General features: G+C 38.2%; 1 protein-coding gene across 1 annotated transcript in view; it reads left to right on the plus strand.

The window, feature by feature from the left end:
* Nucleotides 1-16,532, plus strand: part of LOC134529921 (brain-specific homeobox protein homolog) — a 98,591-nt gene that overhangs the window by 11,343 nt on the left and 70,716 nt on the right. The window contains exon 2 of the mRNA XM_063364476.1: nt 1,433-1,580. Coding sequence (XP_063220546.1) covers nt 1,433-1,580 — 148 coding nt within the window. The remainder of the gene's footprint in view (nt 1-1,432; nt 1,581-16,532) is intronic.

Genomic DNA, 16,532 nt, shown 5'->3' on the forward strand with positions numbered 1-16,532 from the left:
CATGCTAATGGGGAGGTTGTGGATCTCGCTGTGATGTGATGTGTATGGAGGTGATGCATGCTAATGGGGAGGTTGTGGATCTCGCTGTGATGTGATGTGTGTGAAGGTGATGCATGCTAATGGGGAGGTTGTGGATCTCGCTGTGATGTGATGTGTATGGACGTGATGCATGCTAATGTGGAGGTTGTGGATCTCGCTGTGATGTGATGTGTGTGGAGGTGATGCATGCTAATGGGGAGGTTGTGGATCTCGCTGTGATGTGGTGTGTGTGGAGGTGATGCATGCTAATGGGGAGGTTGTGGATCTCGCTGTGATGTGATGTGTGTGGAGGTGATGCATGCTAATGGGGAGGTTGTGGATCTCGCTGTGATGTGGTGTGTGTGGAGGTGATGCATGCTAATGTGGAGGTTGTGGATCTCGCTGTGATGTGATGTGTGTGGAGGTGATGCATGCTAATGGGGAGGTTGTGTATCTCGCTGTGATGTGGTGTGTGTGGATGTGATGCATGCTAATGTGGAGGTTGTGGATCTCGCTGTGATGTGATGTGTGTGGAGGTGATGCATGCTAATGTGGAGGTTGTGGATCTCGCTGTGATGTGGTGTGTATGGAGGTGATGCATGCTAATGTGGAGGTTGTGGATCTCGCTGTGATGTGATGTGTGTGGAGGTGATGCATGTTAATGGGGAGGTTGTGGATCTCGCTGTGATGTGGTGTGTGTGGAGGTGATGCATGCTAATGGGGAGGTTGTGCATCTCGCTGTGATGTGATGTGTGTGGAGGTGATGCATTCTAATGGGGAGGTTGTGGATCTCTCTGTGATGTGGTGTGTATGGAGGTGATGCATGCTAATGGGGAGGTTGTGAATCTCGCTGTGATGTGGTGTGTATGGAGGTGATGCATGCTAATGTGGTGGTTGTGGATCTCGCTGTGATGTGATGTGTGTGGAGGTGATGCATGCTAATGGGGAGGTTGTGGATCTCGCTGTGATGTGGTGTGTATGGAGGTGATGCATGCTAATGGGGAGGTTGTGGATCTCGCTGTGATGTGATGTGTGTGGAGGTGATGCATGCTAATGTGGAGGTTGTGGATCTCGCTGTGATGTGGTGTGTATGGAGGTGATGCATGCTAATGTGGAGGTTGTGGATCTCGCTGTGATGTGATGTGTATGGAGGTGATGCATGCTAATGTGGAGGTTGTGGATCTCGCTGTGATGTGGTGTGTGTGGAGGTGATGCATGCTAATGGGGAGGTTGTGGATCTCGCTGTGATGTGATGTGTGTGGAGGCGATGCATGCTAATGGGGAGGTTGTGGATCTCGCTGTGATGTGATGTGTGTGGAGGTGATGCATGCTAATGGGGAGGTTGTGGATCTCGCTGTGATTGATTGGAAGGTTGTGTTATGTAGATGGTGCATGATGGGGGGTGATGTTGCAGGTGGGCGCCATGGGCCCCGCGCTCAGCCGAGGCCCGCCGCCGGAGGTGTACCCGCTGATGCCCAGCTCGGCAGTCGCCGCGTACCTGCACCCGGCCGCACACCCGGCCGCCTACTTCCACAAGGCGGACCCCTTCTTCCTGTCGCCCGGTCAGTCCGCCGTGCACCTCACTCAGTGTACCAGCCTTGGTCTCACTCGCCCAATCGGTTATTTCATGTGTATGAGTTTTTTTTGACGTGACAACGTCTAATAAATCGATGAACGCCGGCTCTACGCACGAAAAAGTATCCCGTTACGCACATTGTTCCGTTACGCTGTGTCCCGTTACGTCCATTGTTCCGTTACGCTGTGTTCCGTTACGCTGTTGGCGAGTGCAGTAATAATAGGTTATGTTACAATTGACTAAAAAATTATGGTGATTTATATAATTGATGATAGATATTTGATTACAGTTTATTTATATGGAAACTTGTTCATAATTATATTTAAACTTTATAGCTAAATGCCAGTTTTTAAAATTAATTACAAGTCGTCTACACGTGAACTGTTTCGTCGACTGTTTATAAAGTGAAGTGAAAAGTTAATGTGGTTTTCATTGCTTATTACAACAACAATTTCGGCAATAAAGGTTAGTTATTCTTGCATTTTAAAAATCTGATTAATAGTATAATTTCAAGTATTTATTCTTTTATTATTAAAATTAAAATGATTAAATTTTATACATTAAAGTATTCAATCATTTCATCAATTTTTTGTTATGACGTTGTCACGTTAAACTATCGTCCGTAAACCGACTTTACAGACAACCAATATGTTTTTGTAAATCTATCTCTATAGCTTTCTTACGGTTTAAGTTTTGCCTCTAATGTTGTCACTAGCTATTTAACAAGTGGTTTGTTATAATGACTAAAAGGGGCGCAAATCTTTATCACAGTGATTATTTATGTGTAAATTAACATCTCGCAAATAACACTAAGAAAATACATGGTGTCCAATGTTGGGACGAAACGTAAAATGCAAGAGAACTATCGAAACAAACTTATTGGAATGTCCCTTAAGTAGTAGTTGTAGAAAGCAAAGCAAATGACCTATATGGCTAGTGAGATCGAGCCTTAACGTCTCGTCGATATCGGGGTCGTTACAGACGATGAAGTATACGGCCTGGAAAAATTCGCCTTTTCAGTGACCACTGCGGTCCACTGCGGTATACTCCGCAGTCGTGTACATACTCGGGTAAATGCAACTTTTTCATTGACTGCCCACTTGAAATGTGTTTCAGTTGGGTTCCTAATGATTCGATACGTGTTTGATTAATTGTTTATTACATAAACTGTGGGCCATTCGCAGTAAAAACCCAAAGGTAAACGTTTTTGTATATTTTAGATTACGAATTAATGAAAAAATAAAATATTTTTTATCCACAATGAAGGGCGATGAGATAATAAAATAACATTGGGGGAAAGACTGGGATGGTAAAAATGGGAGAACCCCGAGAAAACCTTCCTGCTTGCGGTCAACCACCACCACGTTTTACAATTGTGAAAAATCCGATTTTACCCCGCTGTATATTGGACCCGGATTGGCAACAGGCGAGCGACGTGACCACTCCTCCAAAATTGACCCACTTAATAGTACTATGCTTTTACTGATGCCTGTAGTACTCTCTACTGTCCTAACCAAAACTTGTTTTCAGCCATCGATTTTTTTTTACGGAATTTTCACCACCTATTATCCTACCTACCCAGCAGATTGTAAACTTGACTGCTTACGCCACTCTTGATTTTTAAAACAACGTTTAGTCCACACTAATATTTTACAAGTGGAAATATTAAGTGAAATTTTAAAAGAAAAAAAAACTGTTGTAGGTATGAATGAATATTTTAATAACTAATACTAGTTGTTTTAAAAGCAAAACGATAAACTTTAAGCTTAATATAATGCTCTGGATGATCATTTAGTTGATTGTAGAATTGGAGGGATTCGATATTAATTTAAGGAATGAAAACCCTATATTTCTTCTTATTTATCATTGAATATCCTATTTAAAATTCAACTAATCATGGTCATTGTTTTGGATATCGTATAAATCATTTTTAATCTCGCAAGTAACAAGACTTGTGCAGAAAATTGATCGGGAACACAACTTGAAGCGATGCGATGCTCTGAGGGGTGTTACACAGGTTCAGATTAGTCTGGGAAAAGTATATTGTTACGAGGATATTAGAGGCGAGGCAGCGAAGCAGGTCAGCCGGCCCGGTGCACCGGTCAACGCAGCGGGGGATCCAGGGGAGGCCCCACCTCCTGGACAGCTAGCGCCCCATCCCTCTGCGATTAGGAGCGGCGTCTCTTTCCCTGTCTCTCGAGTGTTCTGCACGTTCCCAGAGCCCCGTCTACGTGAAGTGGCGTAATTTGGACGCCATTGTTCTCGGAGCTTCGAAATTAAAGTTGGGAATGATGACGTGACACTTCGGAGGGCTACGAGACCTTTCCAGCTCGGGACTTGGCAGGCATATCAGACGGAGGCCGGCCTGTGGCAAGTAGTGTGAAAGAGACATACGCTAATGGCAACACCGGTGTGTGTGCGCGAGGCTGGTAGTAACACTAGCGAATCCTCAGTGCGACCTGTGGGAGCAGCGAAGTGAAGAGGGCGAGTGACCACTCGGTGAGCGATAGCGGACGGCGAGAGGCGAACTTCGTGTGTGAAGATTGATGCATCAGGAACCTAAGAAACCAGGTGTTGTATGTGCGGTGGACGATTGAGTAGTGCGAGGCAGTGTGTTGAGATAGAGGTGTGCGGTAACTGACGAACAGTAGTGATAGCCGCTGTCGAGCCAAGCTTCAGTGGGGAGAGTTTATTGTTGACGTAAGGAAAGAGTGATTAATTTGTAGAAAAAAATTACATTTTTTAAACTTAACGAATATTGTTAATAGTAGTTAATAAATAAGACTCTATTTAGTTAATTGAGTTCTCCTTTCCGGACCTGTTTTACTTACTCATAACAATATTATTCTAGCGATCATGAAACTACGGCGATGCTACAGTAATTCGAAATAAATTTTACCTCAACATATTTTAAACAAATATCACTACCTTAAGTAAACATTCTATCAAATAGCAAGGGAAAAAATAAGATACTGACCAAAGAGTTTGAATGTGAGAAAAAAGCGTGGGTAGGTACGTCTACGGAGATTACGAAAGAAGGTCCGAGATTCATTTAATTTATTGTTATTTAGGCGTGGAAAGTGTGGACTTTAAGTATGTAATGAAATGCGCGTTCTCCATGCAACGAAATTTTAACAGGGTTTAGTCCAGTACGTACGCGCGTTTTGTTCAGGTGTTATTACAGGCAAGATATACAAAATAGCAGATGGTTATTTTCAAACAAATACAAAATTGTACATGTAACAAATGAAAAAAAAAACATATACTCATATATATATTTCTTTAATAGTGAGCTAATAGCTCAAATACAAGTACCTTTTTTGTGGCGAAAGAGTCCCTCCAATTTGATTTTATTTTAGGTTTACCGATAATTTATTAGCCAAGAAAATTGTGTTAGAACACGCATGGCTTCGATGACTTTTAACACTGTTGGTTCACATTAATATATCGAACACGGTGCTCTCTCATCATTTTGATTTTAACTATATGTAAGTGCACGCATACTTTTTATTATTATTATTCCACAATTACGTGTAATTGATGGACACGTAAAACCAATATTGCTGCTAATTTTCACCGTTGGTGCAGGATGAAGAATAAAATAGGTACCCTTTTTAACCCAGAATTATTACTGTCCCGGTTACCAAACAGGTATGTGCTGCAAAAATGCAAAAATACTCCACCCATCAATCCAAACAAATAATTCCTTTTTTTTCCCTTCAGTTTGTTGGAATGGGAGTAAGTAACTTGGTGAGAAATAATTTACAAGTGCCAGTGGAAAATGCTTTCTCAGGAACCAGGCCTGACAAATAAAATTCGTTAACTGTATAAAGAACAAACTACCGACAATACGTAAAGTTTAAAACTCATTTATTTACACTAATTTTTTGCTATGTAAAAATAAAATATTTTTTTTTTAAATTGGAACCATAGCAAAGTAAAGTTACAACAAACAATATTATTTTATTATTTATATTCTGACAGTGAAAGCAAGCATCTACTCACATTAAAATAGTGTAATAATAGTGGCAAAGTTAGCAACTGTATTTATTGAGTATATCTTGTTGTAAAAATCTAAAGTATTACATCAACAAATAAATTAATGACACAAAAAGCCAAATCAAATAAATATTTTGTTACCGATCTAAGTAGTAGATATGTAATGACCGGTACTGGCGCAGGGTCCAGGTGGTCCTTGGCCTGTGGTGCAGACGGCAGCCATTTTCGGTTTCAAATTTCTTCACAATTCCTCAAAAATTCTTAAACATTCTTCAAAATTCATAAAAATTTACCTATTTCGAACGAACATTTCCCGTTTTTAGGGAAAATTTCCCATTTTCCCTCTAAAAACCAAACATTCAAAATTTAGAATGCCTCAAAAGACTTTTGTATTTGAAAGAACCCGAATTCCTAAAAACGGTTTAAATTCCCAATCGGCAAGCCTCCTTAAGCCTCCGAGGTCACGAACTTTACTTTGATCGTAAAAATTAAATCTTTATTTTTTAAACAAAAAATTCCGAAAAAATTACCAAAAATGAAAATTCCCCATTACGGCTTAAATTACTTGACGTCTAGCCGCCCTAAGCTGCCGGGGTCATGACCTTGACCTTCATCATAAAACTTGAAATTCCTTAATTTTTGGCAAAACCATTCAGAAAAAATTCCAAAAATAGATCAAACAGTTTACTTCAAACGTTGCACTTTTCGTTACGCCCGCCAGCTTGGATTCTAGAATTTTAAACTTTTCTTTACGCCCGTCATCTTAAATTATAGAAACTTTGCACTTTTCGTTACAGTCGCCATCTTGAAAATTCGTAATTATTATGCTAGAAAGTTGGGAAAATTTTTTAAAATACATAATAAAAAACATTAATTAATAAAATTATAATCAAAAGAGACTCCACCATATTTAAAATTGGCCACCAACATGAAATGCGTAGGCGCATCGGTGACAGCTGATCGATATTTTGCAGCTTCGAAGATTCTGCCCGAAAAAAAAACCCGAGGAAAAAAGTGTTTGTAACAACCCTTTTTTTTTCAATAAAAAACAATATATAATATTTCTTTCTTGGTTGCTGGCTAGCCAACACTTATCAATCCCTTAAAATAAATACGCTCACTAGTCACATCCTCCCCTAACAAACATTCTGTACATAGTTTGTGTGGTGGCAGGTAATAAAAAATTACGTTGAAAATGTGTTTTCAATTTGCCCGTAAAGTGATTATGCTACCCTAAAAATCTATTGTCAAAATGATTACCATTATATTAACTAACAAGTTTACAATATTATGTAACGAAACACTGAACAATGAATAAGCGATATAAAATGTCTTACGTACATTAAAATGGAAATATCATTCCCCTTTATCGTTGAAATGGGGTACGACCCAAAATGTTTGCCCTAACTCCGTACACATTATCCTTTACCTAGTGTTGCAAATAAATAAATAAATATATATATAAAGTAATAGTATTTTTTTTGTGAAAACCCGGGATTCCTGTTTATTTCTTCTCTTTTAAATATTTTTTTCTTCAACATAAAATACATTTATGAGATAAATACTTAATAGTTTAGGCACATCATGGTTTAGTTTAAAAAAAAATTGTATTAACCATAAATACAGTTAACGCATGGGATACACTGAAACTCTTATAATCTTATTTATTCAACATAAAACAAATAAATTGAAAATGTGTTGAAACTATTCAGCATATTTACAGATATTTTGTTTTCATATGTTTCAATATTATAAATGTTATTTTTTTAATGAATTTGTAGCAAGAGCAAAAATTTTGAACCCAATGATAAACATTTTGTCACCACACACAACCCCACTTATATTACATGTTACACTATTCAGATGTGACTGAATATAAAGTCGTACAGCGTAAAAATATTAATAAAAAACTAAGTTATAATTAAATGGATATTATGTAATAGCAAAAAAGAAAGATGCTTATCCACGACGATATTTATTCAGAGCATAATAACAATAATTATTAGCTATAGGAATCATTTAATTCATTATATTATTTGCAACTTTCCCTTGTGTAGAATGTAATGAGCACGTCGTTTTTTGAGTTGGAAGTGGCAGTACACTGCTTTTATAAACTGTCCCAATGCGACTACGCTTGTTTATGGTTCGACTAGGTGAGAATTATTTTTTCAGTTTAGGAATTGTAGGCGTTAATAATTTAATGGATGAAAAGTTCTAACAAGCTGTAGCTGTGAATTAAAAAAAATCTCTGCCAAAGACAAAACAAAAAAAAAGAATAATATTTTTTTAGTGGGCTTTTTGATAAAGAGCTTAAAACGAATAGGTACCCGTAAAGATACAGGATAAGTTTATGTATTTTACGTGTTAACTAGTGTAATATAAAGCGGTTTATTTGTTTGAAACCTAAATAATTAATCTGTAGTTACTGCCACAGCTAAGTGTTGGGCTTATAATGTAACATGTAACATATTTTAGAGCATATAATTAATTTTTTTTCCCCCAATTTCCCGCTAGAAATTTAATTTTCCCTCCCGAATTTTTCCTACTCTAAATTCTTGATACCACCCACAGTCCCAGCAAAAAAGGTATTGAAATACCAATTTCTTGTTTTACATTTCTGACCTTGTGTTGTATCTGTTGCCCAACAAACGTAGGAATTAGAAAAATGCCGATGTACTGAATGTGCCAAAAGGGACCAGGCAATATTCACTGTGATGTTTGCGCAAGAAAAAAATTCATGCTGCCATTAAAAATCACTCTGAAAAAGATTTAGGTTGAATTTAGGTTGTACATCCATGTTTGATAATTGCGATGTATTTGTTGGCTAACTTGGTGGTATGTGTTCACACATTTCTTTATTTACTTGGAAAGATTATTTTTCACGATTATTTCTTACTATGATTGTAGAACAGCTGTAACATATAATTTTTTTATCTCTATGAAAAAAAAACCAGCATGTGCAATTTTTGTGTTTGTAGTTCGATATCGAATAATTTGTGATTTGTTTGAATCGGAGCCCTTGGAAAGTCGATTTTCATGGTACTATTACTCCCACTATATTCACTTGAGGGATACATAGAAAACACTATGTCGATGCATTTTTATAAGCTATCGCCACACAAGATAAAGCACTTCGTCTCAACTCAACCTCTATACAAATATAGACACCTGCACATTAAATTCAAAGCTACCAGCAAAAAATCATATTGGCTTGCTTTTCATTTTTGTTGGGCCAATTAATGGCAGAACAACAAATGTGAATCACCATTAACTTCATTTACATTAGGTCTACAAAAGCTTCCTCCTTGCATTCGTTCACAAAAATTTGTTTGTTGACAAATGCTGCTCGCCCACCCTGGCCCACTGACCGCTGACCTCTGGCGCCGGTATCCCGCTGGGACCATTACGAACCCCTACCTGAATATTTCGCTACTCGTATTAGGACGAAAGTGACTTATATCCAAGATACTGTATATAGACTTATAAATTTTTGCATTATTTTTTTTCACGACCATTCTATAATATGCACACACATCGTAAACATTTAGGTTTAAAGATTATTTACTTTAGATTCCCGGACAGTTAACTTTTTTTACCAAAATATTTGGCATGTCTTTAAAACCGGCCAGATTTCAAACCTAGACATTACACTTATGCATATTAGTAAATATTAGTATACAACCATAAATTATGCACGTTTTTGAAGAAAGGGGCTTTGATAAGAGCATCGTTGTCTTACATATCAAGCAAGCATCATTTCGAAATCTATATTAGTTAGTTTGTTATAAGCAAAAATAAAATAGCATTGAATCTTATGAGGTTAACGCGGGTTGCGTAGTGCCCCTGAAACACTGGAGTGGCCTCTTAAATGCAGTTACAAAAAAGTGTAATCATGTGAATACATCGTAGGGCAGTAGACCGAGTGACAGACACCTGTTTTTATTTGTTCGTGTTTAAGTTCACTCTAATACATTTTTTTAATTTTTCTAAAACTAACACGGCACCATCATCCCAGAACTAACACTATTAATGTTTGCAATACTAATTCGTAAGTGATAAAAACATATAAGAAAGACATATATCTTGTAGGGCTACTTTATAGAAATCATAAGTAAATTCGTGACGTCCATTAAAAAGTGTCTGTTACTTTAGGAAGATTTTTTTTGTCAGTAAATGATTGAAAGTTCTGTCCAAAACATTACGAAACTTTTTCGAATAGCTCGATATCATTTTGTCCGACCCTTCGAAGGCATCAAACTCAGAAATGCCTTCCTTTAAGTTACAGGTAGAAGAATTTTTTGACAGTAAATGATTGCAAGTTCTGTCCAAAACATTACGAAACTTTTTCCAATTGCTCGATGTAATTTTGCCCGACCCTTCGAAGACATGAAAGTCAGAAATGTCTTCCTCTAAGTCACAGGTAGGACGTTGCTCAGGGGACGAAGTGACGAAATGTTCCGTGCAGACGCTTCAAGCAGGACGGACGGCTAAGGGAGAGTGGTGGAGTTGGCGCGCGATCCATATTCAGAGGCGAACGCTCTGTAGGGCTCGGAAATAGTGTTGGGGAGGGGGAAGCCCCGCCTTCCAAAGCGGAGTGCGCATGCGCTTAGCTCCCACTTCCCCTCCTTTCCCTCTCTTCGCAGGGTTATGCCCTCCCCCACTTTTCCTCACGACGAGAGGTCGACACGCCGTGGTTGATGCATTTGCGCGTTAAAAGCGCGTATTAAATTTTTATAAAAATATATATACATTTAAAAAAGGAATGAGGAGGATGGATGATACCTAAACACAATTTTATATTCCATTAAACTTATCGCGTTGCTTTAGCAGTACAGACAGATACAAAATATATAGTAATATCTGCTTGTGTGTACTGTGTGTTAGAGAGAGGGGAGAGAGAAAGGGAGAAAGAGAGAGGGGAGAGAGAGAGGGAGAGAGAGAGAGGGAGAGAGAGAGAGAGGGAGAGATAATTAAACCTTTAACATAATTGTTCCCCGTCGGCGGCAGTGAGTGAGTAACGGAAACCAGTCCTCGACATCCGCTCCGATGCGTTTGTTACACGCGAAGCATTCGAGTGAAACATTTCCGACACAACTACGTTGATTAAAAAAAATTCAGGAATGTACAAAATTACAGGTCTTAAAATGAACGACCCAAGACCAGCCTTTTATTAACACAAATAAAAGAGAAGCAGTTATATTTTATTTCGCACCGAATGACTCATACAACTTGCACGTTGACTCGGTGATCATAAATTGTAGTTATACCAAACACTGGAATCAAGCCCTTGACCCTCACCACGTTAGCATGATGCGTTAGCGACCACGGATTTTAAGGACATTAAACAACTTGTAAAACATTTCTCACAATGAATCCAGGTCAATGGGCTATACGAATCAAGGTGAAATACAATTGGTAAACTAGGAATGTGTATTTAAAATGTATTTTTTTTACGTATGCCATTGCTTTTTACACTGTATCAGTATGTCATATAGAGAAAACTCAATAATGGGTGATAAAGATGAATGTGCCAAGCACAGAAAGCTGATGTCAAAAGTTAAATGCCTAGACAGCACAGACAATTACGTGGAAGGAAATACTCATAAAAGTATCATAGCACAGACGAACAGTGGGCTGACAAAGACGAGAGAGTTGCAAGAATAACAGTTAATAATGACAGAAAACGACATCAGAGAACACAGCGATAAACACACGAACCCAACGTTGACTCTAAACAGATAATCTGTAAAAAACAACTTCATCACAGAGACGCATAGGCGAACCCAACTATGCGGTTAAACCGATATCATGGACACGACAACTACGACAGCACAGAAGAACACAGTAGGCTTCCTATGACAAAATAGTTACGACGTTTCGGGAACTTATATGTGTTCCCATTTTCAGACACAGAAGGCAGACATTTCTCAGTAACATACAGTGTAGCCAGCAATGGCATATGTCCAAGAGAAAACATTTAAAATCAATCTCCCCCATTGCAAGAATCATCCAATGAACGCGTGACAGTGCATAGTTATGAACACACGTTTTGTAATCATACCTTCCTCCAGACGGTTAATGCTTTCCTAAAGATGGCGATTGAACGTCTACCTAAACCATGGGGCACTCCACAACTTTGACACGGCTGAAAACCACGGCATTAAGCCTGAAACACACGACGAAAGTCCTAACACGACAGTCACTATCACGAGGCGTGATAGTCGTTACTGTGGTAGCAACTATTGAGGTTCATATCACCGTCAAAAGACCTTACCACAATTAAAGTCTTCGTTTTAAAATTCCCCCGTATACATTTCGCCAAATGAATATGGGCTTGATTTCACCGAAAACTTTACACTTGCAACCATATTTGTTTAAAAATTTGGGTGGCGTTATTAAATATCCTAATCCAGTATTCCTGCGGACATAATTTTAAAGCGATGCAGTTGATGTTTAACTTGATTATTTTAGGCCTACGTATAAAAAAAAGCGCGTGTAACTCATTACACGTGATAGAAGGGAAACTTCTCTGGCAATTCAAACCTGAACTCATAAGTACATCGTAAGGGGTAAAATTGCAGAGAGAGAACACAATTTACTAAAAAACTTATATTATTAATAGGATTTTAGGAAAGTATTTAAAGGATCAAAATGAAAACATTATTGCCAAAATATCAGTTATGTGGGTGTTACTGTTTCTTCAAACAATTCTGCCATTTGGAACACTCCAAAACTCTGAACGAAATATGAAATTCATAACAGGTAGCGCTATCTAAGTGGGAAATGCAAGGACTGTCTCAATAGCGTTCTCTACGCTGCTGGTTGAACAAGGAGAAACGCGAGTGCCCTGGTAGCAAATGTAAAATTCAAGGCATTCATGGCTGACTTATAGGATACCTATATCCATTTTCTGAAACCAGCGCACACACACACATATATATGTATGGCCGGGAACGAATCATCGCACAAACAGCAGAACGAAAACGAGCCCAGCAACGTATATAGTTTAGTGCTCTCTTTATATCTCTTTGGCCAAGTACCTATTCTCTGACATTTTCGTGTCAGAAATGTTTCAAAACGAGGTTTCACGAAAACGTTGTGTTAAATTCGGCATTCAAATTTTACTATTGTCACGCCCAAAGACGTTTCACTTAAAAAAAAATTTACAGCGTGTACAGTGTGTCCTGGTCTGGGAAACGATCCGGGCACTGGGAGCGATAGGGACGTGCGGAGAAGTGATGTGATCACAAGAGGAGAGGCAGGCCTGTCTGCTGTCTGCCGCTCACGTCTGTCTAGTTGTCCCTTGGGTCAGGATATTAAACTCCCTCGCTGCAACTCCCTTCCTTTCCCAAGCAGCCGCGGGAGTGCTTGCTGCACTTCTCCCTCTGGCACACGGTAAGTACGTTCGTTATATACGTGATCAGGGATTTTCTTCTCGTCTTCTTTTCGAGCAGAATTCCCTCCGCTGCAGGCATGGGTCTTATTTCAGCAATCAGGCATTCGCCGTTGGGGTGAAGTGATCAGCTCGGGGGATGGCTTGTAACCCCAGGGCGTACTCGGCGACGTGGTTCTGCGGACGTTTGCCATGTTTGGAAGTTCGGGGACACCAATCCTGAACCAAGGACGGATAACTTCCACAAGTTAAATATGCCCAACCCGCAACCTTTGGCTAACCAGACAGGAGCTCTGGCCACTGAGCCAACTGGTCGATGCTAAGCCACTTAAGAACTCATTAATACTAAATTATTAATCTTACAACAACTGACATTCACTGTACTTATTTATTTAACATGCATAATACAGAGTGTCCATAAAATAATGTCCTAATTTCAATGGTATATAATAACAGTTTAATTTAGACCATTGACAAAAACGTATAAATAAAATTGAAAGTAAACTAACCTAGTTTGTCTTAGAAATGTTCAATATGTGCACTTTTCGGCACTTATCCAACCTAAAGTTCAATTCTTCCCACAATTTTGTTAACAAGCCCGGAGTAATGGAAGAAATAGCCTCTTCAATTCTGTGGATCAACTGTGGTGAATCATTAGGTAGCGGCGGAACGAAGACAAGATCTTTAATAAAGCTCCAAAGGAAAAAATCGCACGGAGTTATGTCAGGTGAACGTGGAGGCCAGCGAAAAAGAGCTCTGTCGTCTCGAACATTACGAACAATCCAGTGGTCAGGGATTTCGACGTTTAACCACTCTCGTGCAAAGAGATTCCAATGGGGAAGGGCTCCATCCTGTTACCAAATAAAGTTTATAAGTTAACACTCTACTAATTACGCTCAGGAGTCGCCATTTTGCGTAGGTGGCGCTGCAATTGAATAAAAAAAACAAAGCAGTTCTCGCGCATGCGCTTATCTAAAACCGTTTTAGTAATTCTTTAATTGTGACCTTGAACCAATACTCTAAAACTAGTGATAATACTAAATTTTATAACTGGGACATTATTTTGTGGATATACTGTACTAATGGGAAAATAATTGTTACTGCTGGCTTTGTTTTATTTATTTACGAAGCCTCACTCGTTTCATTGCTGCAGAAAATTTGTTTTCATTAATTTCATGGTTCCATGTACAAAAATCATTTAATGTATTTAATGGTTGACCACGGAAATGCTTTATCCAGGTAGGCTGAAAACAAAATACAAAAAAATTAAATAAATTTCTATTGATTTGTGCTGTAAAAACCCGCCGCTCAAATATCGTCACCACATTAAAAAAGAGCTTTTTGTTATTGCAACCACTGACAGGTCCGGGACAACCAACTCTAAGAGCAAAGTTTCCATTCCACAAATAACGCATTCGCAATACTCTTGAACCTGTCATTTTTAGAAATTAAGATTATTTCTCGGTTTCGTTTCACTCTAGGCTAGACTCAACTTGCCTCTAAATAATAAGCATTTTAAGAATATTATTTGTCGAGAACAAGGTAACATCTTTTAGGGGGTTACACGTGATTGCTTAGTCACTAATTCTTCTTGATTATAACTAACTTACGGTCGTCAAGCACTGTTGTCCAACTATCAAAGTGAAGCAGACGTGTACGTGGTTCAATTCTACTTTACTACCCAACAAATCCGCGTAATTATAGTGGTTCTAGCCATTGAATTCAATTCGAATATTGTTGGGAGTTTATTAAGTCAAACTCACAACCAATTACACTGTTGGAAAAATTTCTCGTAAAGTTTTGGAAAAGTATTGATGGGAATAAAATAAAAGAACATTTTCTGCCAATTTACAGAACTTACCTTCAAATGTCTCGTTATTATATTAAAAAAATTGGTTGTCTGTAAAGTCGGTTTACGGACGATAGTTTAACGTGACAACGTCATAACAAAACATTGATGAAATGATTGCATAATTTTATGAATAAAACTGAATCTTTTTTATTGAATTATCACTATTTTGTATGGATACAAAGAAGGAGTGAAAAGAAAACAACAATTTAATTGATAAATTTACTTTTATTTGCACTCATTAACTCAAATATGTTTATTACTTTAACGAAGAGATTATTTTAACTATAACTTTTATACATGTTTGCTATTTAACTTCTTCCAATCTGTATTATTCTGTTAAGGATAGTACGATTATAGGAAAAGTAGGAAACAAATGTGAGTGTTTCAAGTTTAATGTGCCTCGAAAAAGGCAATTCGATGGTTGTTCCAATCGAGTGGAAGAGAGATAGATGCGGCGCAAGCGTACAATGAGCGTAATGGGACACAGCGTAACGGGTCAATGTGCGTTACGAGACACTTTTTCGTGAGTGCAGCCGGCGTTCATCGATTTATTAGACGCTGTAACGTCAAAAAATATTAGTAGTATGTAAATGACGGTCCGGGCGCAGGCTTCAGGCTGAGGTGCGAGGTGTCTAACCACATCTCTGACGTCACGTCCATTTCTGACTCAAAAATTCCTCAAAAATGACTCAAAATGACTCAAAAATTCCCGTTTCGAGGGAAAATTTCCCGTTTTAGTCCTTAAAAATCCCAGCGGCTAGAAATGTCCATATGTAGGCTTAAGCATCCATGTCTACAGCCTCAGACAAGCCTCTGACGTCATCATGGATTATGACGTCACCGCTGCAATTTCCGTTACGCCCGCCATCTTTAAATTTATTATCCGATTTTAATGAAAAAAATTCTAAAATTTATAAAAAAATTCAATTAATAAAATTTTAATAAAAAATATTTTAAAAAAAATACATTAACGACACGGAGCTCGGAGTCCTCGGTTCGAATCCGGTGAGGGCAAATAAATAAAAATGGCGACCGATCCTTCCTCCACGGAAGTCACCTACAGACTAACCTACCACCAATAACAAGGTCAACTAGTATGATGTCATGTCCGCCATCTTGTCTTCGTTTGCTGGAAGCCATCATCATGTTATCGTCTGCTAGAGTGCGCTGACGCCATGTTAGTTGAATACTTACCCGCTAGAGTGCAGTAATATTTTAATATTGCTGTGTCACCCGCCATCTTGACATTTGGTCGCCATTTTGAAAATCCGAAATTATTTAGCTAGGAATTCGGGAAAAATTCCAAAATTCATTAAATAAATCACTCATTAATTTACATATTGATTCGATCGACTAAGGTCCTTGTTTTGATACCCGATCGATGCAATAACGTTTAATTTAATGTAAAAAATAATAATTTCAATAAACCATGTTCAACATTCGTAAAGACACTTTAAATCATCTACTACCATCATCCTATCAGACATCAAGACCACCATATTGTAAATTCGTAATTTTAATGCTATAGATGTGGGAAAAAGTTCAGAAATCATTAAATAAATTTCCAATCAATATACTGATTAATTATATCGACTAAGGTCCTTGGTACGATCTATGATAATGCAAAAAAATTAAATATAACATCAATTTAACATAATAGTAACAGGTTCGAGGAATTAAACACCGCAAGTTCT

This window comes from Bacillus rossius, chromosome 2, assembly GCF_032445375.1.
Source record: "Bacillus rossius redtenbacheri isolate Brsri chromosome 2, Brsri_v3, whole genome shotgun sequence".
Lineage (NCBI taxonomy): Eukaryota > Metazoa > Arthropoda > Insecta > Phasmatodea > Bacillidae > Bacillus > Bacillus rossius.